This window comes from Sinocyclocheilus anshuiensis, unplaced genomic scaffold, assembly GCF_001515605.1.
Source record: "Sinocyclocheilus anshuiensis isolate Anshui unplaced genomic scaffold, SAMN03320099.WGS_v1.1 scaffold1477, whole genome shotgun sequence".
In the NCBI taxonomy this organism is placed as follows: Eukaryota; Metazoa; Chordata; class Actinopteri; order Cypriniformes; family Cyprinidae; genus Sinocyclocheilus; species Sinocyclocheilus anshuiensis.
The window spans coordinates 410,854-433,051 of NW_015547710.1; the positions used below are offsets into that span (position 1 = coordinate 410,854).

General features: G+C 34.8%; 2 protein-coding genes across 4 annotated transcripts in view; both read left to right on the forward strand.

The window, feature by feature from the left end:
• Positions 1 to 8,085: 8,085 nt before the first annotated feature.
• The window catches only part of LOC107704010 (ADP-ribosylation factor-binding protein GGA3-like), a 24,642-nt gene continuing 10,529 nt past the window's right edge, over positions 8,086 to 22,198 (forward strand). Inside the window, exons 1-17 of one of the 3 annotated variants that reach the window (XR_001635898.1) lie at positions 8,086 to 8,208; positions 8,911 to 8,995; positions 9,106 to 9,181; positions 9,262 to 9,360; positions 9,479 to 9,602; positions 9,710 to 9,807; positions 10,418 to 10,498; positions 11,387 to 11,524; positions 11,615 to 11,696; positions 11,810 to 11,920; positions 12,079 to 12,342; positions 12,838 to 12,923; positions 13,027 to 13,184; positions 13,588 to 13,850; positions 13,993 to 14,162; positions 14,793 to 14,903; positions 16,219 to 17,207. Coding sequence is in view for 2 of the 3 variants with exons in the window: in XM_016506832.1 (XP_016362318.1) it covers positions 8,169 to 8,208; positions 8,911 to 8,995; positions 9,106 to 9,181; positions 9,262 to 9,360; positions 9,479 to 9,602; positions 9,710 to 9,807; positions 10,418 to 10,498; positions 11,387 to 11,524; positions 11,615 to 11,696; positions 11,810 to 11,920; positions 12,079 to 12,342; positions 12,838 to 12,923; positions 13,027 to 13,184; positions 13,588 to 13,850; positions 13,993 to 14,162; positions 14,793 to 14,903; positions 16,219 to 16,329 (2,097 nt within the window). In the remaining variant the exon portion in view is untranslated. Of the gene's footprint in view, positions 8,209 to 8,910; positions 8,996 to 9,105; positions 9,182 to 9,261; positions 9,361 to 9,478; positions 9,603 to 9,709; positions 9,808 to 10,417; positions 10,499 to 11,386; positions 11,525 to 11,614; positions 11,697 to 11,809; positions 11,921 to 12,078; positions 12,343 to 12,837; positions 12,924 to 13,026; positions 13,185 to 13,587; positions 13,851 to 13,992; positions 14,163 to 14,792; positions 14,904 to 16,218; positions 17,412 to 22,198 lie in introns of those variants that run through there. The other 2 variants (XM_016506832.1, XM_016506833.1) reach the window with 2 other exon arrangements.
• LOC107704011 (small ubiquitin-related modifier 3-like) overlaps positions 19,252 to 22,198 on the forward strand; it is a 4,373-nt gene continuing 1,426 nt past the window's right edge. Inside the window, exons 1-2 of the mRNA XM_016506834.1 lie at positions 19,252 to 19,339; positions 20,291 to 20,419. Of these exons, the coding sequence (XP_016362320.1) occupies positions 19,319 to 19,339; positions 20,291 to 20,419 (150 nt within the window). The 5' untranslated portion in view covers positions 19,252 to 19,318. The remainder of the gene's footprint in view (positions 19,340 to 20,290; positions 20,420 to 22,198) is intronic.

Here is a 22,198-nt window from a genome sequence, read left to right on the forward strand (position 1 = left end):
TGGAGGCTCAAGACTAATATATATATATATATATATATATATATATATATATCAAAAACAAAAAAACTGAAAATTTCAATCATATAGTGCAGTGGTTCATAATCCTGGTCCTGGGGAAACCCTACACATTTTGTACTTCTGTGTCAGATAAGGGAGCCACACAAAATGTGCAGAGCAGGGGGTCCCCAGGACCAGGATGAAGGACCACTGATGTAGTGTAACATATGGGATATATTTGGATCAACTCCTGAAAGCAAATATAAACTCTCTCTGGACCTACTGTATGTCATCTGTTTCCAGATCATCTTCAGCAACACGTCCCAATTCATAACCTTTAAAACATTTTATAAAGTATTCACATAAGAATTTGTAAATGTTTTATTGTCTACATATTTGTATCCTTTTCATGAGGTTTATAATGACAAGTAATTACATCTAGAGCTTTACTTTACACCAAATATGCTTTCGGTTATATACAAGTGAGACAGAAATTACCTCAAGTTTCTATGATCAACAAACAGTTAAAACAAGTGTTACAAAGAGTAAATCTGACCCAACACCACTGTTACTATAAAATCATGAATTTGAGAATCATACTTAGAATATGTTGGGCAGATGTATGTCTACTGCCATAAATAAGTGCAAATTATGCAAAGTGTAAAATAATATTTTATAGTTTCTAAACTTTCCCTGTAATGAATCATTAGCTGACAATGTGTGTGTAAAAAGCCTGTATTTCATAGAAAACCCTTCTGCAGACATAATCAATGAAATGTGTATAGAATACAAAAGTAGACAAGTTCATGTGCTTTCTTCAGAACAAATCTTAAAGGTATACTCACGGAGATAAATAATTTTTCGGAAAAACAACAGAGCTGACAGAAGGCCAACAATAAGCGATCCAATGACCATCCCACCAGCGGCAATGGACACTTTATTAGATCCCGAAAAATCCTCGTTAGAATCAACTGTAAAAACATACAAATACTTTACACCAACATGGGCAACAAAATAACACTGTCCATAACAACGTACTAAGAATGATTTTACTCAAAATATTTTTGGAGTAAAAGCCATGTTCAGTACAAAGAGCATCTAATGCAGCTTTATTGAAGCTGTAGCTGTTGTTTGATTTCTGTTGTTTCTTTCTGTCTTTCATATTACTTATTACATTTACTCATTTCAATCTCATCTCAATATTCATAATGTTCAAGTTATTATTATGGAATTATTATAATATTCAACATTTTTTTGTATATTATTTTTCTGTTTCTGTTGTGTGCTGTGTTGTCTTCACAAGTTAGAGAATGCTTAACTCTTCTCAATTATACCATTATTGTATATCATCTGCTTCCTGCTTTTAATCTACCTCTCACTGCCTCTTGTGCTGATAGAAGAGCTGACATAACTAGTTTTGGATATCAGACAAATGGGTATCCTCTGACCAGATCTGGTAAAGAAACTGGATCGAACATTTAATGTGCTTTCTTTATCCTTCACATATTTGATGTTCAAGACACTGCATCTAAATGGCACTGATAGACCTGAAAGTAACTTTACTATACAAAGCCACAGATTGCAGAATATAGACCCTCATTGAAACCAGTGAAATCCTGCAATATGGCCAACTCCCAACAATTAGTCTTTTTCTCAAAAAAAAAAAAAAAAAAGTATATTTTTTTGCACTTTGAGAATAAGGATTTTCAGAAATGGTGAGGTAAACACTTTTGAAACAGTGCTACTGTTAACCCATTGTTGACATATGTCTAGAGATGACATACACCTTTGTTGCACAATCTGCTAAATAACTAAAAACATTACTTAGATAATTCATAGAAATGGGTAAGAAATTAAGCTTAATTACTTATAGCAGATGTGATCTTCAATGTGTTTCTCCATCTTGTACATATTTGCTATTAAAGATGATGCATCTAAATGGTCAAACCAATGGATGAAGCCTGCTGGGTATCCATCAGCATTGCAGTAAAGGCTGACAGGTCCTCCATCTGTTACATATTCAGGCCATGTGCTTGTGATGGGATCCTTGCACTTTGCTTTATTGGGAGAAAACAAAATACTGAGGAGTGCTAAGAAAGCACTGTGGAAAAGAGAAGGTATTTAACTGCATTTAAAACAAAATGGCCAAGAATTTAACTCAGGCTCAATTTGAAAGTAAAACCTACATGTTTTTAACATACATGTTTTTCATTTGTTGTGAAGGTGTGAATACTGAATGAAATTACATTTACATTAAATCATTTAGCAGACACTTATATAAAACTTACAAACTTGCAACTTTTAAATGAGGATAATAGAAGCAATTAAACCAACAAAAGGACAACAATATGTAAGTGATGTGACAAGTCCCAGTTAGTCTCAATTATATTTTTAAAGAATTAATTGTGTACAAATTTGAATAAATCTCTTGAATGAATTTAAACAACCAAATATGAAGTTACGCTATGATTAAAGACATAAAAAGTACTAACTAGCCTATATCTCACCTGTGACACTGATGCTAAGTTGTATTTCTTCAACACCACTGTCCGTTACAACAAGGTACAGATATTTGCCCTCATCAGAAAACATTGTGTCAGAGATTTGCAGAGATGGACCCACTGCTAAGTTTTCAAGACTAAAGCGTGGATCTCCTGATCTTTCTTAATTGTCTTGACTAAAAAATGGCTTGCTCTGTTCAGCTTTTGTTAAATAAACTCCAAGTATGTGAATATCTTTGATGTTTTTGAAAAAGCATCTGATAACTGTGGTCTGAGCAACAATTCCAACTGCAGGTGCACTGTTAGAAATCGCTATAGATTTAGCAGCACACTACTGTAAAAACCTACAGCACAATACCACATTTATCCATTACAGTAAAATACTGTCATTTATATTGCATTCTGGGTAATTTTGACTTGGTGGGAATATTTTACAGTATATTTTAGTGTTGCTGTAACCTTGCTGTAGCCTGACTGTAATACACGGGGCAATAATACAGGATTACTGTAAATAGCGCGCCACCTGACGTCACATCACAGACAACAAAGTTGCTGCTGACCGGAGAGAGAAGCAGAACAGAGGATTTATGCAAGTTCGGTAAGTTGATTTTATTATTATATGTTTTTATTCTAGCGTACATTATTTTTAGTGTGGTATGAAGCCGCAAGTTTAGCCAGCGAACGTTAATCTCCTCCCTCAAAGCTGTAGTCAAAACTCCGTGAGTTAAGTTATGCGCTCTTTCATCCGCTGCTCTCCCTACATTTTCACATCTAGTGAATTAGCTTAGGGTTTATTTCGACCAAAACTAGTGTCGATGATAGTTGGAACTGCGGAAAGACAAACTCAGACCGTTTTGGTGTTTTATTTTGTTTCTGTCGAGTTTGAACGAAGCAAGGTAAAATTACCTTGTTTGTCAATGGAGTCTGCTGGGTTTTAGGAGATCGATAAAGGACGTTTGCGTTTAAACAAAAGGGATATTACGATAAAACAATTATCTATCTCTCTAGGAATCCCTTTTATAATGTTGTCTGATTCGAGCCTGTCACTGACAAAAACGAGCACTTTTTAGACATGCATTGGTGCGCAAAAATATATAACGTATATTTGCAGTCCGCTTCACGACTGACGGCAGCGGTCGCAGTCACGGTCAATAACTGTACTGGACATCGTTAATTACTTAGACATGGTTAGTCACTTACTTAGACATGGTTGAGAAATACAGTTCCACTTGCGATGTAAATGGGTGGTTTGGGGTCAGAGATATTGGTGCCAGCCAGGTTATTAACTATTTAGGTGGGAGACCAGGTCTATAGCATGGTGATTGATAAAAATGATTATGATAATAAAAATATGATTAGTGGTCAATTACTTTTATCAGTTACTAATGATCTATCAGACAACAAAAACAAGTCAAATGCATGCCAAAATCTTCAGCAATGTCAAGCGTAAAAGGATTTTTTTTAAATAACTTTGATGTATTGTTGGAGTGTATGAAATACACACGTAACGTTATAGGCAACACAGACTATGTGATTTTAGCCCATACATCGTCAACACGTAGGCTAACACATTATTGAATCAAATTTACTTGATTTTTTGCAGCTCTACAGTGTGGTCCACTTGTCTCTGCACCCTGTGAAGGGCACTGCTGTCACAAGGCAGTTTTTTGTAAGTATTATATAAATTAATTAAATTTTTATTTACAGTTGAAGTCAAAAGTTTACATACACCTTGCAGAATCTGCAAAAATGTTAATTATTTTACCAAAATAAGAGGGATCATACAAAATGCATGTTATTGTTTATTTAGTACCGACCTGAATAAGATATTTCACATAAAAGATGTTTACATATAGTCCACAAGAGAAAATAATTGTTGAATTTATAAAAATGACCCCATTCAAATGTTTACATGTACTTATTGATTCTTAATAGTGTGTTGTTGCCTGAATGATCCACAGCTGCTTTTGTGTATTTGAACCCTTTCCAACAATGACTGTATGATTTTGAGATCCATCTTTTCACACTGAGGACAACTGAGGTACTCATATGTAACTATTACAGAAGGTTCAAACGCTCACTGATGCTCCAGAAGGAAAAACCATCCATTAAGAGCCGGGGGTGAAAACTTTTGAACAGAATGGAGATGTGTATATTTTTCTTATTTTGCCTAAATATAATATTTTTTTCATTTAGTACTGCCCTTCAGAAGCTACAGAAGATACTTACATGTTTCCCAGAAGACAACATAAGTTAAATTTACCCTGATCTTCAAGTTTTCACCCCCGGCTCGTAATCATCGTTTTTCCTTCTGGAACATCAGTGAGCGTTTGAACTTTCTGTAATAGTTACATATGAGTCCCTCAGTTGTCCTCAGTGTGAAAAGATGGATCTCAAAATCATACAGTCATTGTTGGAAAGGGTTCAAATACACAAAAATGCTGGAAAACCAAAGAATTTGTGGGACCTGAAGGATTTTTCTGAAGAACAGCGGGCAGTTTAACTGTTCAGGACAAACAAGGGACTCATGAACAACTATCACTAAACAAAAAAAACAGCTGTGGATCATTCAGCTAACAGCACAGTATTTAGAATCACATTAAGAATTCAGTTTAAAAATGTAAACTTTTGGATGGGGCAATTTTTATAAATTCAGCTATTATTTTCTCTTGTGGACTATATGTAAACATCTTTTATGTGAAATATCTTATTCAGGTCAGTACTAAATAAACAACAACATGCATTTTGTATGATCCCTCTTATTATGTTAAAATAATTAACATTTTGCAGATTCTGCAAGTTGTATGTAAACTTTTGAATTAAACTGTATTTATTTATTTATGTATTTATTTTTCATCTATGCTACGGAATTTTCATTCACTATTTTCCTCATGCTGTCTGTTCATCTTTATTGATGATGTGGATAACAGGGTTTGTCTTTGTGTGTGTGTTTCATGATTGTGTTTCAGTTTCACCAATGATGGGAAGAAATGTACTGGCAGACAGCGAGTGAGCAGAAGATCAGGACGGTGGTGCAGAGTGATGGCCATCAACCCTGCATGTCAACAGCTTCATTCAGTCCAAAATGATGTTTAAATGGAGGACTTCACAGAGAGGGTCAGTGGCCTGTTTGCCACCACCCACATGCCCTACATTTAGGGGCGAATGTTGTGAGACACTTCTTGTTATTTTTGCTCATTTTTAAGATAGTTTTAAGAGAAATCAAGTTATCTCTTAGGACCGTGATTCCCAATCCAGCCCTCAAGATGCATGTGTTTGTTTCATTTATATTCTTGCACACTTAAAATGCTTTCATGGCTGTAAATTGTTGATGCACTGTACTCTGGGTAGCAAACACAGTACTAAAATATTTTGAAATGTTTTAATAAAAAATACTTTTGTAAATATGTTTGGATTGCCTTTTGATTTGTAATGTTATTCTGAAGTATTGTATCACAATTTTACTAACTATATGTATGTACTGTACTATTCCAACTACACACACACACACACACACACACACACACACACACACACACACACACACACACACACACACATTACACAATAGCAAAATACAGTAGAAACAAAATTACAAAGTACTGTAAAAATACAGTACAATACTGTTTTTTAGTTATACAGTTGAAGCACCCAGGGGTACTCTCACAACAGTTATCTGTGTATGAGAAGGCAGAGACTGCTGCCTGTGCCGTAGATCCAACGACAAGGAAATCGAAACGTGAATGAGTGACGCTTCTCACAGAGAGACGCTGCATTCGGCTCCGAAAAACAGAACAAGTGTGCAGATGCTATGCTGGCCTATTCAAACCTGGATCTCCGGGACGTGGCCAGTTTTGCTAAATCTGCTCACCAATTTTCATGGCCCAGTGGCACCCTGGGGTAGTGGACTGTCAATATGAATTGAAATTGTTCTGTGGAAACAGGGAGTTTCCTTTTTAGAGCCATCTAAAATCACAGGCAAAACAGGTAGATTATGTGTTTTTGGAGGGCTTTTATTAAGTAATGCAAAATCAAAGACAAAACTAGTTATATATGAGTTTTTGGAGGGCTTTATTATGTAATGCTACATCAGACAGTCCTGAAATTGGTTGAGTGACACCCTGGGTAGTGGATTATTAATCTGAATTTAAACTGGTCTGTGGAAACGGAGTTTCCTTTTTAGAGCTATCCAAAATCAAAGACAAAACTGGTCATATATGAGTTTTTGGAGGGCTTTTATTGTGTAATGCTACATCAGACAGTCGTGAAACTGGCTGAGTGAAATCCTGGGGTAGTGGACTGCCAATCTGAATTAGTCTGTGGAAACTGTGTTAACTTGTTTTAAATATCCTCTAATTGGATCTGGCAAAGAAACTGGACCAAACAGGTAAAGTTCTTTGTTCATTTTGCATCACCTTGAATGGCAATTATGTGCAACTAAATGGCACCAGGCCCAAGTCAACAGATTTGAAAATCAGTTAAAACGTTAATGTCCTTGTTAATTTTTCTAAGGTCTGAATGAACGGTCAAATTAGCTCCAGAATGACCAAACCAGTGGATAAAAAAAAAGCTGGGTAGCTATCTGTAGCACTGCAGTAAAGGTCTACAGGTCCTCCATCTGTTACGCTTTTAGGTCATGTGCTTTTGATCTTTGTACTTGAATTTATTGGGAGACAACAAAACATTGATGATTGTGAAGTAAGTACCATGTCAAACAGAAGGTATTATATAAAACTACTTTCAAAACAAAATAACTAAGAATTTTAGGATTAACTTTAAAAATTCAAACATTTTACATTTGTTGTGAAGGTGTGAATACTGAATAAAATTAATTTACTTGAAAAGAATTGTAGAAAGTTGAAGAAAGTGCAGAAAATTGAAGATGACAAAATAGTTAAAGAAAGTGCAGAAAATTGAAGATGACAATATATGAACACAATCTGACCTGTGATACTGATGCTAAGTTGTGTATTTCTTTCACCGTGGTCTTTTAGAACAATGGTTCCCAACCTTTTTCCAGGTGACACCTATTTAAACTTTCAAAATGTCTGCAAAAGCATCTGATAACTGGTAGCCTATGGACAATTGTGACTGTCCATACAAGTACAATCGTCATAGAAATTGTGGTAATTCATGATGGGAGCAGAACACATTTTGTACAGTCTTCATATTTGGAATTAAGGAATCCTATCACAGTCATGGATTAGATTAAGCCATGATTTGGCCTTAGTTAAATATAACATTTAAGTTTTTTTTTTTTTTTTTTTAATGTGCCGAGCATTGTAAGTTTTGTTTAATGTTTATAAATCTGATTTTCTCATCTTTGAAAAAATATAATCAGATTTTTTTTTTTGAAAAGCTTGATAAATTAATCAAACAATCAAGCAAATAAATAAATGAATAAATAATGTTTCAACATAATTTCTTATCTTATTTCTTTTAAAGGCATTTAAAAAATGTCTGACAGAAATTATTGCAGACGTATTGCAAATTACAATGTAATTACCGCCACCGCGATTTACATCATAGAACGCGATTGTTGATTCTCGTTCATGACCTCGCTTCCTTTCGGAAGACCACACGCCACTAATTATCATCACAGAAGCACGAGAATGTCACATGACGGGAATGTGTAGCTCGCTTTAGTCAGCTGTGCTACTGTGTGTGATCATGGCGGATCCGGAAGGAGAGTCACTGGAGTCATGGCTAAGTGAGTTGTTGTGCTAATACATTAGAAGAATACGTCTTAATTTTACTCTGTAACGTCTTTACGATAAGCAGTCACATCCAAATGCTATTTGTGACCAGTTGTTTTGTCATGTCTTGGAGTGTCTGTGATATTTATACTGACATGATGCATGATGGATAGACGGAATATAAACTGACCCTTCCTAGAATGCATTTTAGGTGTGATAGGTGCGTTCCAATTCAGCAGAATATTTGGGTCGAACGTTTGAACGCGTCTATTATGCACCTAGCGCTGAGTTTTGAGACAGACGCATTTTATGATTAGCAAGCTCATCTGTCATCTACCATTTGTTATTATTAAACTCCTTCTGAACTGCTGTTGCCTAAAACAGTTTAATTTAACACTTCTTTGCTATCTCTGAAACTTCAGATTTTAATTAGAAAACCAATCATTTAAACTGAACTTAAACTTCACTGGCATGTTGCACAGTTTACTAAATGTAAACTTTGAAGAAAACTGGGAATCATACACTAAAAATGGCTTACTTACTTCTATCCTGTCTCTTGGGATAAAAACATCTTCTAAATGCACAAATTTAAATATATTATGATCTTTTGTTTTCTTATAAATATGGCAAACCAAAAGAGTAAAGTATAAGAGTAACAACCGGTGAGTAGCTTTCATTTGAAAATTGTGATGTTAGTGTGACTTTTTTCTTGGTAGACAAAGCCACCAATCCTTCCAACAGACAGGAGGAGTGGGAGTACATCATCGGGTTCTGCGACCAAATCAATAAGGAACTTGAGGGGTATGTTTACCTTTTATAACTGGTGCATGAAACTGTCTTCTTATTCATGGGGACACTATGTTTGTGTTTCTTCTCATCAATCAAGTGAGAATTTTGTCTGTATCTTGCAGCCCACAGATCTCGGTCAGATTATTAGCACATAAAATCCACTCACCACAAGACTGGGAATCATTACAAGCACTAACTGTGAGTTAATCTCCTTCTGTCCCTTAAATTAATAATAATAATAATAATATAGACTAACTAAATATAGATCATCCTTGCAGGTTTTAGAAGCTAGCATGAAGAACTGTGGAAGAAGATTTCATAATGAAGTTGGAAAATTTAGATTTTTAAATGAACTCATCAAAATAGTTTCACCAAAGGTAATGATTTAAGTAAACGATCTATTTAATACAGCAAAATCAACACATGAAATGTTTTAATGTCTCCATAATAACACATTTGCCTTATTTAAGCTTTTTATCCTTTTTTATCCTACAGTATTTAGGAGACAGAGTATCTGAACGAGTGAAGACTAAAGTAATAGAGTTGCTTTACAGCTGGTCGGTTGCTTTACCAGATGAGGCAAAGATTATAGAGGCCTATCAAATGCTTAAGAAGCAAGGTTCTTTCACCACAAATATAAACATTTATAAGAATATCACCTACTTCATTTCTGTGTTCCTGTTTTGCTAGCCTGTCTTGTTTAGTCTTTACCACATTTTTTCTCAGGCATTGTAGCAGAAGACCCAGTGGTTCCTGTGGACAAGACCCTCGTTCCCTCGACAAAGCCCAAGAATCCAGTGTTTGACAATGAGGAAAAGAGTAAGGTGAAGAAGCACATTACAGTATCAGAGATTAAACAAATATTCTGGGCTCGCTACCATTAAAGCTTAATTAAACTGTGCCATTAAATTTGTTTCTTGTTTACAATTTACAAAGCTTAAAGTGGAACCTACAATGGAAGTGATACAACTTCACAATTCCAGTGGAATGGAATGAGACCAATACATATAGTAAATGTTAAAATAATTACAGTTTCAAATGTATAGCCACAAATGTGTGTTAAAATTATTTTAGTTTGATAAAATAATTTGCTAACCTTTTCTGGGAGAAGTTACATCCAATTTTACCATTTTGTTGCTGTGACAACTTAAGGCCATAAACCAAAAAACCCTTTAAAAATGGCTGTGAAATGATCATTTAAATTTAAATGAATTAAATTAAAATTTTACGGCTTAAATTTTAGCAGAAAAGTCAATGTGAGTGCTATTATGAAATAATATTATTTACAGTTCTGCTTTTAAGCTCCTGCTTAACTTGTACTGAGCCTGGAATTTTCTTTTAAGGGGAACTGTTTTAACCACGGTGTGAGCCAATGCTTGTGAGCCATCTTGTAAAGTTGTAAACCATTGTCTTTTTTAAAAATTGTCCCTGCAGCGTCTTGCAGAACTTCTTAAAAGTAAAAAGCCGGATGATCTTCAAGAAGCCAACCGCATTATTAAGAACATGGTCAAAGAGGTGAGGGCTTGGATACTTTTAAACTAATGTTTTAAGAGAATATATGTTAAAACACACATGCATGTATATATATTTAAGAAAAATATGTTATGTTTATATATTAAATATTTATAAATAATATGAATTAAATGAATATACATATATGCATGTAAATACATGTAAATATTTTCAAAATATATACATGCATGTGTGTGTATTTATATATACATAGTAAATATACACAGTACGCACACATATATTATGTAAACAAAAACGTTTATTTTGGATGCGATTAATTGCTTGACAGCACTAGTTCAAATATATTACAAAATATTTTTTAAGTAACAATTATTTGTTAAAATAATTGGGCTCGCTACCATTAAAGCTTGATTAAACTGTGCCATTAAATTTGTTTCTTGTTTACAATTTACAAAGCTTAAAGTGGAACCTACAATGGAAGTGATACAACTTCACAATTACATATTAAAATAAATCAATTAAATTATTAATTTATATATGTAACTATGTCTTGGGGGAGATGCACCACATGACATATTCATAAAATATTATCATAGTCAAATTATTGATATTTTAAGAGACTTATTGACCTGGACACATGGTCTGTTATATGCTATCATTTTTTTCTGCATATTTGCTTTTTTTTAAATAACAATTAGTAGTTTTGGTACACTTTTCTAAGAAATAATTATAAGAGATTATACCAAAATATACCGAAAGAATATAAAAATGAATTTTAATTTTAAAAAACCATGCTCATTGTTTTTAAAAGCTTGTTTAATGTATTTTTAAATAAATTCACATTTGCGTCATGTCTTTGATCCTTTTGTTTACTTTATCATTTATCGTAGATTTATCACATGACTTACAGGCCTCTTGCTTTGCTTTCAGGATGAGGCTCTACAGCAGAAAGTTTCCCATCGTGCCAGCATCCTAGAGGAGGTGGACAACAGTGTGAAGCTCCTTAATGAGATGCTAAGTCATTTCAAAAGAGATGAGTCAACGCAAGAAGACAAAGAACTTCTAAAGGTGAGACACCTTAGATTATATCTGGTCACTGCTGGGCTTAACATGTAATTAAATATATCTGACCATGTGCAACTTGCTTTATGTTCATAGGATCTGTATAATGACTGTGACAAACTTAGAACTGCTGTCTTCAGACTTGCCACCGAGACAGATGATGATGACAGTGCCTTAGGTAATACATATTAGTAAACAAAAACTCATTTAGGTCTCGATAATATATTATAAAGAAATTAAAAAAAAAACTTCCTCTCTTTTACATGTACCTTCTGGTCCTCTTTGGTGCAGGTGATATTTTGCATGCTAGTGATGATCTCTCACGAGTCATCAACTCCTATAAAAAGATTGTTGAAGGACCGACCATTATGATTGACATACCAGGATCAACAGCTGCAGAACGTATGTATAATGTACCAGAATTCTTACACTTCATGACTTAATGTACTAATTACTTTTTTTTTTTTGGTGTCTGAATAATCCAAAGAGCTTGCAGGATTTCTCAAATTACTGCTCTGAAAATGCAATTCAGTGTGAGTTCATGTTTTTCATTTGTTTAGGCACCACTGACAGAACCTCTTCTGAAATTTTGATTGATTTGGCTGATCTGGACTCTGGGACCCCTTCACCCCTTAAAAATGTTTTGACTTCACAGCAGCACTCTGATTCTCTACCAGCTGACCTCCTCACACTAACTCCTTTAGTTGGAGCTCGGCCTTCTTCTTCCAACACGTCTTCTGGATCATCAAGTTTCCAAACCAGTCCTCCACCAAGCCAGCTTCCCAGCAGTTTCTATCTTCTAGATGACGAACTTGCTTCATTAGGTAAAAATGGCTTCATAGTACTTTTGAAGTGTACGATAGCTGTTTTATTAAGAATGTAATACACTACCGTTCAGATGTTTGGTGTCAGTAAGATTTCCATTCCAAATAAATGCTGTTGTACAAACTTTGTGTTCATCAAAAGTCATGATAACACCATTTATAATTATAATTTTTAATTCAGAAATCAAAAGCATGTTCATTGTTTTTTTTCTGCTATACAGCATAAAACTTTATTAGAATACAGCAGAAGGTTCATAGGACACTTAAAAATGGATGTAATAGCTGCTGAAAATGGAGCTTTGGCATTACAGAAAAAAATAACATTTAGAATGTTAAAATAGAAAACATTTTTTTAGTTTACATTTATTTTAAGAGTTTTATATAAGAATGTGTTTAAATGCAATAAGTATCAAACAGTCACCCAAGCTTAATTTTTTTTTAGTTTAAGACAATCTAATCGTTTAAAATTAACACTTTAAAATGACTACTTTGCAGGCCTTTCTAATCTGGACTCAAACTCAAGCAAGTCAGCAGAAAAGAATACAAAAGAAGCCCAAAGCAATCAGTGGATTTCTTCACAAGTAAGATTACAAGAGTGCTTGACATTTAGGTTAAACATGCCTGATAAAAATCTGCATCTTATGATATTTAATATGTACGCATATTTTTTATTTTTGGTGACAGACTTCCAAACCAGTGATTGACCTACTTTGCAGCTCTGCTCCCTTAAATCCTCTCATCTCAACATTGCCACCTGCCTCTGAAGCTACCTCAGTCTTTGAAAACTCCTTCCAGCAGAGCTGCAAAGATTTTGCCATGCTGGACCTGGACAAGACTAATAGGTAGTGAGAGAATTAAATAAAATAAAGTAGAATTAGTAAAGTAGTATAGATTAAAAAAGCATCATGGTTTTCAGAATCAGAAAGAATCGTCACACTTTATGAGCAACCATTTTCAAATATGATAATAATAAGAGTTTTCTTGAGCACCAAATCAGCATATTAGAATAATGTCTTTAGTGTAATGTGTAAATAAATACATTTAAAAATAAATTCTAGTGTGTTGGATTGATGCCATTGGTTAAAACCCAGTTCTTCAGTTTAATTGTAGCATTCATACATGGATGACAAGGGGCAAAGCTTGCACACTCTATTATTAGAGCCTTTAATTATGATCAAAGAGCTGGTAGTGGAATGGCTCTTTTTTTTTTAAACCCAACTAATTGTTTGTTCTTTCTGTATAAAGCAGCCAGTCCAATTATTCAAGCTTGGGTAGCAGAGAACTTAGAGCTGGAGAAGAGAACATCCATCCTGCATTAACCACATTCAGTTTGCCCGCTGGAATAAAACCAGTGCCTTCTGCTTTAACCTCTGCCAAACCTCAGAGCTTTGCGCCAGACAGCCCTCTCTTCAGATCCCTCTCTCCTACATTACCCACCAGTCAGTCACCCTCAGGCTCGGATATCTCCCTGTCCAGTGTCTTTGTCCCACTGGAGGCCATTAAACCAAGTAAGGCCAATAAATGAATGTGGATGCTGTTGATAAAAGGTTCCTTTTGTTCTGATATTAGATAACTATATCAGTTATTCCAAATGAATTACTTGCCTGTTAGGCTTAGTACTGTGTGTCATTTACTTTTATCTTTTCACAGGTAAGGAGTGTCCAGTGACAGCCTATGATAAGGATGGTGTTGGTGTGTTGTTGCACTTTGCTACTGACCACCCACCTGGTCGTCCTGATGTTCTGGTGGTTGTGGTGTCCATGCTGAACACAGCACCACTGTTGGTGAAGAATGTAGTGCTTCAGGTTGCTGTGCCAAAGGTGAGAGGCACAGAATGTCTTTTTTTAATTTCCTGCTGACGTTTTAACAATAATACGTTTACATATGTGACCCTGGACCACAAAATCAGTCATAAGGGTCAATTTTTCGAATACATTTTCTGAATAAATAAGCTTTCCATTGATGTATGGTTTGTTAGGATAGGACAATATTTGGCTGAGATACAACTATTTGAAAATCTGGAATCTGAGGGTGCAAAACCATCAAAATATTGAGAAAATCACCTTTAAAGTTGTCCAAATGAAGTTCTTGGCAATACATATTACTAATCAAAAATTAAGTTTTAATATATTTACAGTAGGAAATTTACAAAATATCTTCATGGAACATGATCTTTACTTAATATCCTAATGATTTTTGGCATTAAAGAAAAATGAATCATTTTGACCCATACAATGTATTTTTGGCTATTGCTACAAATATACCCCAGCGACTTAAGACTGGTTTTGTGGTCCAGGGTCACATATATCATTTAAATGGATCCTTACAGTACACAGTTATTGTTTTGTGATAGATATGGATTTTGCAGTTCTGAATTGCTTTTGGTTTCACATGTTTGCAGTTGTTTTGGTTCATTCATTTTTGTTACCTCTACAATTTGTGATTGATAGTCTATGAAAGTGAAGCTGCAGCCCCCTTCTGGAACAGAAATGGCCCCCTTTAACCCTTTCATGCCCCCCAGTTCCATTACTCAGATCATGCTGCTGGCTAACCCACTGAAGGTGAAGAAAGATGCACACACACACACACACATTTATTTACTTACATTTACATACAATTAGTTATAAATATTAAAGCCTAACCCTAAGCTTAAAAGAAAAACAGAGCTTGAGATTTAAAAACAAATTAACAAATATCTACAAATATAGGTAAAAATATAATTAAAAAAAACAAGAATTTAAAATAAATTAATTTTATTTTTAAACCAATTTCACAAATAAGGAGCACACACACACACACATTTATTTACTTACATTTACATACAATTAGTTATAAATATTAAAGCCTAACCCTAAACTTAAAAGAAAAACAGAGCTTGAGATTTAAAAACAAATTAACAAATATCTACAAATATAGGTAAAAATATAATTAAAAAAAACAAGAATTTAAAATAAATTAATTTTATTTTTAAACCAATTTCACAAATAAGGATGTCCGCAAAAGTTGGTTTTGTCAGATGTGACTATGTCACTATGTTTGTTTGATCTTTGTTGCCTACTGTAGAAATAAAATGGGTCATTTTCAAAAAAATATAGCTTTTCTTATATAGTAAGGTTCAGTTTTAATTGTAATAATGAATTTAACTTTTGTCAAAATGTAAAATAAAATAAAGTTACAAATTCGCAAAAGTTGGTTTTGTCAGATGTAGCTTACTTCTGGGTGCAAATTTATCACCAAAAGACACTTGTCTCAGCATTATTAGGACATGTGTTAAAGAGAAGTAACTTAATGTCACTATGTTTGTTTGATCTTTGTTGCCTACTGTAGAAATAAAATGGGTCATTTTCAAAAAAATATAGCTTTTCTTATATAGTAAGGTTCAGTTTTAATTGTAATAATGAATTTAACTTTTGTCAAAATGTAAAATAAAATAAAGTTACAAATTGTCATAAAACAAACATTTTTAAGATTGATTACTAGGATCAAAAATGACACTATAAAACCAATAAATTATACCATTAAATCTATCTCTTTCATTAAAAACCATTTACTAAAAAAATGTATCACTGATAGCACATATCCATGTGGAAACAAGTGTGACATTTTTTTTTTTAATTAAGTTTTTCAACATGGGATTTTTCAATGCATGCATATTTGGACAGTCTTCTTATCTGAGCTTTGACCTTGGAAGCACTGAAAAGTCAAGGGAAATGTTTGTCACCATATTTAGAGAACTAAAAGCTCAGCAATATTTTGTGCTAGTTAGATGGACTTTAACTAGTGTCATTTAAAAAGCAATTGCTTGTGTGCTTTCATTATACAATTTCTATAATAAACTAAATGGTTGTGTTAAATGTATTTGTGTTTCTTTTGCAGGAGAAAGTGAGAATGAGGTACAAGCTGACATTCATCCTTGGAGATCGACAGGTCACAGAGTCTGGAGAGATAGACAAGTTCCCTCCAGTGGAAAGATGGGGTCATTTGTAACGGTGTAAGCATTAATACTTATGAAGACAAATGAAAAACTCCGTGTGTAAGTGCATGGATGAGCCATCAGCAGTGTCACAGAGAGATTTAATGTCCAGGACGTTACCTTTGACACTGGGTGTTAAACTTGTGAATCCCAATCTCGGAGTAATCCCACAAATGTCTTGATGTATTGGTCTTGGTCATTAGGTACTGTTGTCATTAATATAAATATGTCGCCTATGAGCATTTGAGTCATAATGGGTCATTTTATTGTTAGCCACAACTAAACTATTCAACTCATACCTCACCCTGAAAGCAGTGGAGGGTAATGTGATAACACTGGACATGTTACATATTTTCTTTCAATCCATTTTCCTTGATGTGATGCATCAGTTGTGTTTTTGTGCTTTGTGATTTTTATTGATGTTCTTTTTTTATTGAGTTTTACATATTTATTTCATTACTATTCAGATTTGTGGTGTTTGACATGGCTGGCCTCACTGGTTTAAAGCCAAATTGAATTTGTTTTACATCAGATAACAGTCCCACAAAGAAGTGTGTGAAAGGTGGTGCAAAGCATACTTTGACTTCTGTGTTTTTGGGTGAATGCAAAGTATCGGTTTCACTTTATTCCTTTCTTTACACAGCTGGAAGGAATCACTTATATAGTGTTTTTCTGATTTCTGATGTATATAATTGGAGAGGAAGTTGTTTTGATGTTTTGGAAACTTTACATTTTGGGGTTATTAAAGATTCCATTATTTGCATTATAAACTTTGACTGTTAAAACTGTTAAACGTGTGTTATGGAAGGAATGAAAGTCTTTTGGTATGGTTTTTTTAGTTTTGTTTTACAGCAGTTGCCTCAGTATTGTTTTGCTTTACTGGATGTGTCCAGTAGAGAGAGAGAGAGAGTGTGTGTGTGTGTGTGTGTGTGTGTGTGTGTGTGTGTGTGTGTGTGAGAGAGAGAGAGAAAGAGATGGGGAAAACCATATTAATAAAATTGACTTTCTAAATTATTTCAAAGAAGAGCTTCATGAATCTTCCAATGATGCTGTTCTTTTTAGATTTTAAGTAAAATTTGCAATTCAATGCAATGTATACGGTTTTAAAGACAAATAAATATATTGTTTTATATATATCGAATATATATATTGAACAATTGTCTGAATTTTACATTGCAGTATAATGTGTCTGCTGGTTGCATTCTGTTTGTTCCAATTACGCACACTAAGTTTTGCTGCAAAAATGCAGCTGGTGACATCCCTGCCTGATTTTGTCTATAGGCAACAGGGAGGATAAGGGTCAGTAATGGTTATTGATATGTAATTATAATTTCTCTAAATTGCCTGTCAAATTTTCATAAGCAGGTGCTTTTGGCCTGGCATTTACTTAATTTACAAACACAATTTTAGTCCCCACAGGTACTTTATTTGGAAAAATCAAAATATTCGCTACAAAAATAAAACTATTTTTTCCCAGACTGGTTTAATAATAATATTCTTTTGGTTTCTCAACTTGTAAATTCAAATGGTCTCTTGCTTTCTTATTCTGAATTCTTAACTAAATACTGTATGGATGCCATCCCCAGTGGAGTTACTGCACTTAAAAAAAAAAACTCTGCTGATTCTTTACCCTCTTGCATTTCATGGGCACATCCCTGTAAAACAGCAATATGGAAGATTTGCTTTCTATATCCTCTTCCAGCAATGTCAAAGCTTTAAAATCCTATAAGTTGTGAACAAAGTATAATATTTGTGCTTTTTGTATAAAGTGCTTTTGACTTTTTATAATGTGCTATTGTGTTAGGAGGGTGGGGTTTATTTATGATTTTTTATTTATTACCTCTTCTTTCTCCTTAAATCTAATTTATATATTACCCCTGGCTTAATGTTTAGTTTTTTGGTTATTTTACTGGTTCTTTGTATATTGTTTATATATTTATTATTGTTGTTATAATCTGTTTTGAGCTGTAAATATGTGTATTTACCTTTATATATATATATATGTATATATATATATATATATATATATATATAATTGTAACAACAAGGCAGGAAGAAGAACATAAAGTGATCGTAAAATTATATGAAGAAGGGACGACGTTTGGTGAGAGGAACCCGGTTAAATTAACAAAAGCAATAAATAAATTGCTGGGTGAGATCAAAAATGCTAAGGTATTGAGGAACGGCTCACTGTTGATTGTTTGTAGAAATAAAGTGCAGCAAGAAAAAGCCTTACGACTGAATAAAATCGATAGTAAGAGAGTGCAGTGTTCGGTATTTGAGTACAAAAAATTGATTCAAGGAGTTATTTCAGGGATACCTACAGACATTTCAGAAGAACAAATGAAAGATAATATGACAGGGGCAAAAGTTTTGGAAGTAAAACGCCTTACAACAACTAGAAATCGAGAAAAATGCAACAGCTTGGCTGTTATGATTAAGTTTGATGAATCAAAACTTCCTGGCAAGGTGTACATCGGATACATGAGCTATGAGGTCAGGCCATATATTCCTCCACCACTGAGGTGCTTTAAGTGCCAGAAATATGGTCATGTAGCAGCAATATGTAAGGGCAAACAAAGATGTGGCAGATGTGCAGGTGAACATGAGTACGGAAAGTGTGGAGAGGGAGTAGAGCTTAAGTGCTGTAACTGTGGAGGACAGCAAAGCTCGGCTTACCGCGGATGCGAAGCCAGCAAGAGGGCAGTGGAGGTGCAACGAATGAAGGCATTACAAGGAATAACATATGCAGAAGCAGTAAAGAAAGTGTCTAGAGAAAAGATTGTTTATAAACCAGCAAATAATGAAACTAAAGAAGCAAACAATGAAACTAAAGATAGACCTTGCAGGAGCTGTGAAAAGATTATGGAAAAAAAAGACGTGCTAATTATGAGCAAAAATGAATTTGTATTGTTCATTGCCAACCGCCAATAAAATTTAAAGAAGAAGAAGGCATTACGCGCGTCTCGTGTGTCTGAGGCAGAGGCGGAGGCAGTGGCAGTCATGGCAGACGAGAAGCCAAAGGTGCGTGTGTAGGGGTCTTTATAAATGTTCTAATAAGCACAATAATTATTTGGTACATGATGAATGGGTACCATTTGTAAAGAACCTTTTTTCCCTCTATTCAGTAATTCAGTGAAATGTTGATGGTCTTTCATAAAGCTAACACGCTAATTATCTAGTTCGCTAATGTGGCTCGCAGCTCATACAAACGGCAAAAAAGCGCTCTTCTCTCGCGAACACAATCAATGCTGTTTCAGTGCGTTGATTTATAACAGACTTATTTAGTGTCTTTAAAGTGTAAATAAAGCTAACACGCTAATTATCTAGTTCGCTAATGTGGCTCGCAGCTCATACAAACGGCAAAAAAGCGCTCCTCTCTCGCGAACACAATCAATGCTGTTTCAGTGCGTTGATTTATAACAGACTTATTTAGTGTTTTTAAAGTGTATATGATAAGGTGTATTCAGATAAACTCGACTTTATTCATCTATGTTTTAACTGTTGCATCATCAATCATTTTTAAAGACTTTAATATTTGAAAAAAAAAACTGCTCGTGCATTTTTGTAGTATAATGGGAATCTCGGCGGTTTGCTTTACTGACAGGCAAACTCCGCTAACGCTACTGTATTGTGTGCTGTAAACACTTAATTTGAAATGCATACTTTAGCAATTCCTTGGTGTCACTATCGCATGGAATTGTATGTTTTTTTTTCTGTTCTATTGTTCAATGCATTATTATTTGTTAAATGGCTTAGACTTCAGTGGACAACGTTATATTAGATGGGTGCAGCAGCAAACTGCACTTGTTTGGACTCTTGTTCTCTTTATAAAAACACTAAATCTGTTTATGGTTGTTTGGGTACCTTTTTTGATTCCTATAACTAATATGCTACTGTTGTTGTTTTTTTTCTGTATAATTTTCCATTGCACAAGAATTATTGATGGTAACTTTATTTCACCTTTCGTTTCAGGAGGGTGTGAAAACAGAGAATGACCACATAAATCTGAAAGTAGCCGGGCAGGATGGCTCAGTGGTTCAGTTCAAAATCAAGAGCCACACACCCCTCAGCAAACTGATGAAAGCATATTGTGAGAGACAGGTAAGGGTTTTTATGCACATGCAACTGCATAATTTACCTGCCCTGACAAAAATAATCCTTTGTTTAGGTGCACAGGATTATCTTGCCATACTCCCCAATAAGAGATTGGTAAAGATAACATGAATGTCTGGAAATAATTGGTCATAACTTGGATAAAAATGTCAGCTGTATGTATCTGCAGCAAATTAGCTTGCTTGCTCAACATTTAAACAATAATTTAAACAAACCCTCTACCTGTTAGTCATGCAGAGGCATGACTAACATGCTCCGCATGTGTAGTAGATCTAGTCTGCCAAGTGCACCAGTGCATGAACACTCAAATCCTTTAACATGCTAAAACTAATCGGAATTTTTATGATTGAGCTTTGGTTATAGTTAATTCTGAATTATGAGACTCATACAAAAGATAAGGCCCTTTCTCATGACTCTCGGTAGGGCTTCATTGCACAACATATTTTGGTTTTATAGATGTTTGCAGAAACCTCAAAAGCTCAGAGTGGTCCTAGATCCTTTTAACAAAATCTGATCTCTGTAGCACATGAGGTACACGTCTTGTTCCTTAGTCTTAAGTCCCAGAGCTTAGGGCTAATACACATCTCTGGAAAGTCCGCTTTGTGTTACTGTTCATTTTTCAAAGTGCATTAACAATGTAAGATTTTCACCAGATTTCAGCTGGACCTAGCTCTGTAACCAGTGGAATTTCAAACTCAATTTACTACCAATTTACAGACTTGATCATTTATAAGGACTTTTAAGTGTTACGTGTAAGGAACAAGAATGTGCAAAATATTTGTGTTTTAAGAAGCCACGTCCATCCTGAGCTGAGATGAGGTTTCTATAAACATCTACACCATTACAAACTGATAGCATCACTATATATATATATATATATATGAATGAAAAAAGGTTGGTAGGTTGCAAGAAAGCAGGAAGTGTATAAGTGAAAACATGTTCTTGAGCTTAGAACAGGAAGTTGTCTTCATCCGTTGTGGTAAAATGTTGAAGGTCATCAGTTATAAGTACAGAGAAAGAAAAGGTGAATTATTGAAAATAGTTGGCAATTTGGTATAAATGTAAATTCAGAGGCATTCAAGATCTGTCCAAGTTTGAGAGTTTGTTGTTTTCAAGACGGGGATCTCCAACCCTGCTCCTTGACAGCTCCCGTCCTGCAGATTTCAGTTTCAACTAGGCATGGGACGATAACCGGTTTCAGGGTATACCGCGGTTTGGAAAAGTCACGGTTTCAAAACCACTAAAATTTCCTGTTATACCGTTCCTGCGGTATGCGCAGTTTTTTTTACATGTCGTCAAAGACGGAAAGTGCAGGACTCCCTCAGCTGTGTGCAGCAAAGAGCATAACGAGTCACACGACCCCTCCCCCTCAGCCCCTCCGGTTGGTGGAAAAGTCACGGTTTCAAAACCACTAAAATTTCCTGTTATACCGTTCCTGCGGTATGCGCAGTTTTTTTTACATGTCGTCAAAGACGGAAAGTGCAGGACTCCCTCAGCTGTGTGCAGCAAAGAGCATAACGAGTCACACGACCCCTCCCCCTCAGCCCCTCCGGTTGGTGCGAGCAGTCAGTGAGAGTCACCTGTGTGTGGGATGGCCGAAGGAGATGAATCCCTGGAACTTTTTCCCCCGTCGAAAAAGACGAAGTCTGGCGTATGGGAATTTTTCAGGTTATGTAGACTAACCATGTTCCGTACTAGTGTTGTCAAAAGACCCGGTATTTCGGTACCAAGTCGGTACTAAAAAAATGAAAACGTTACGGTACCAGG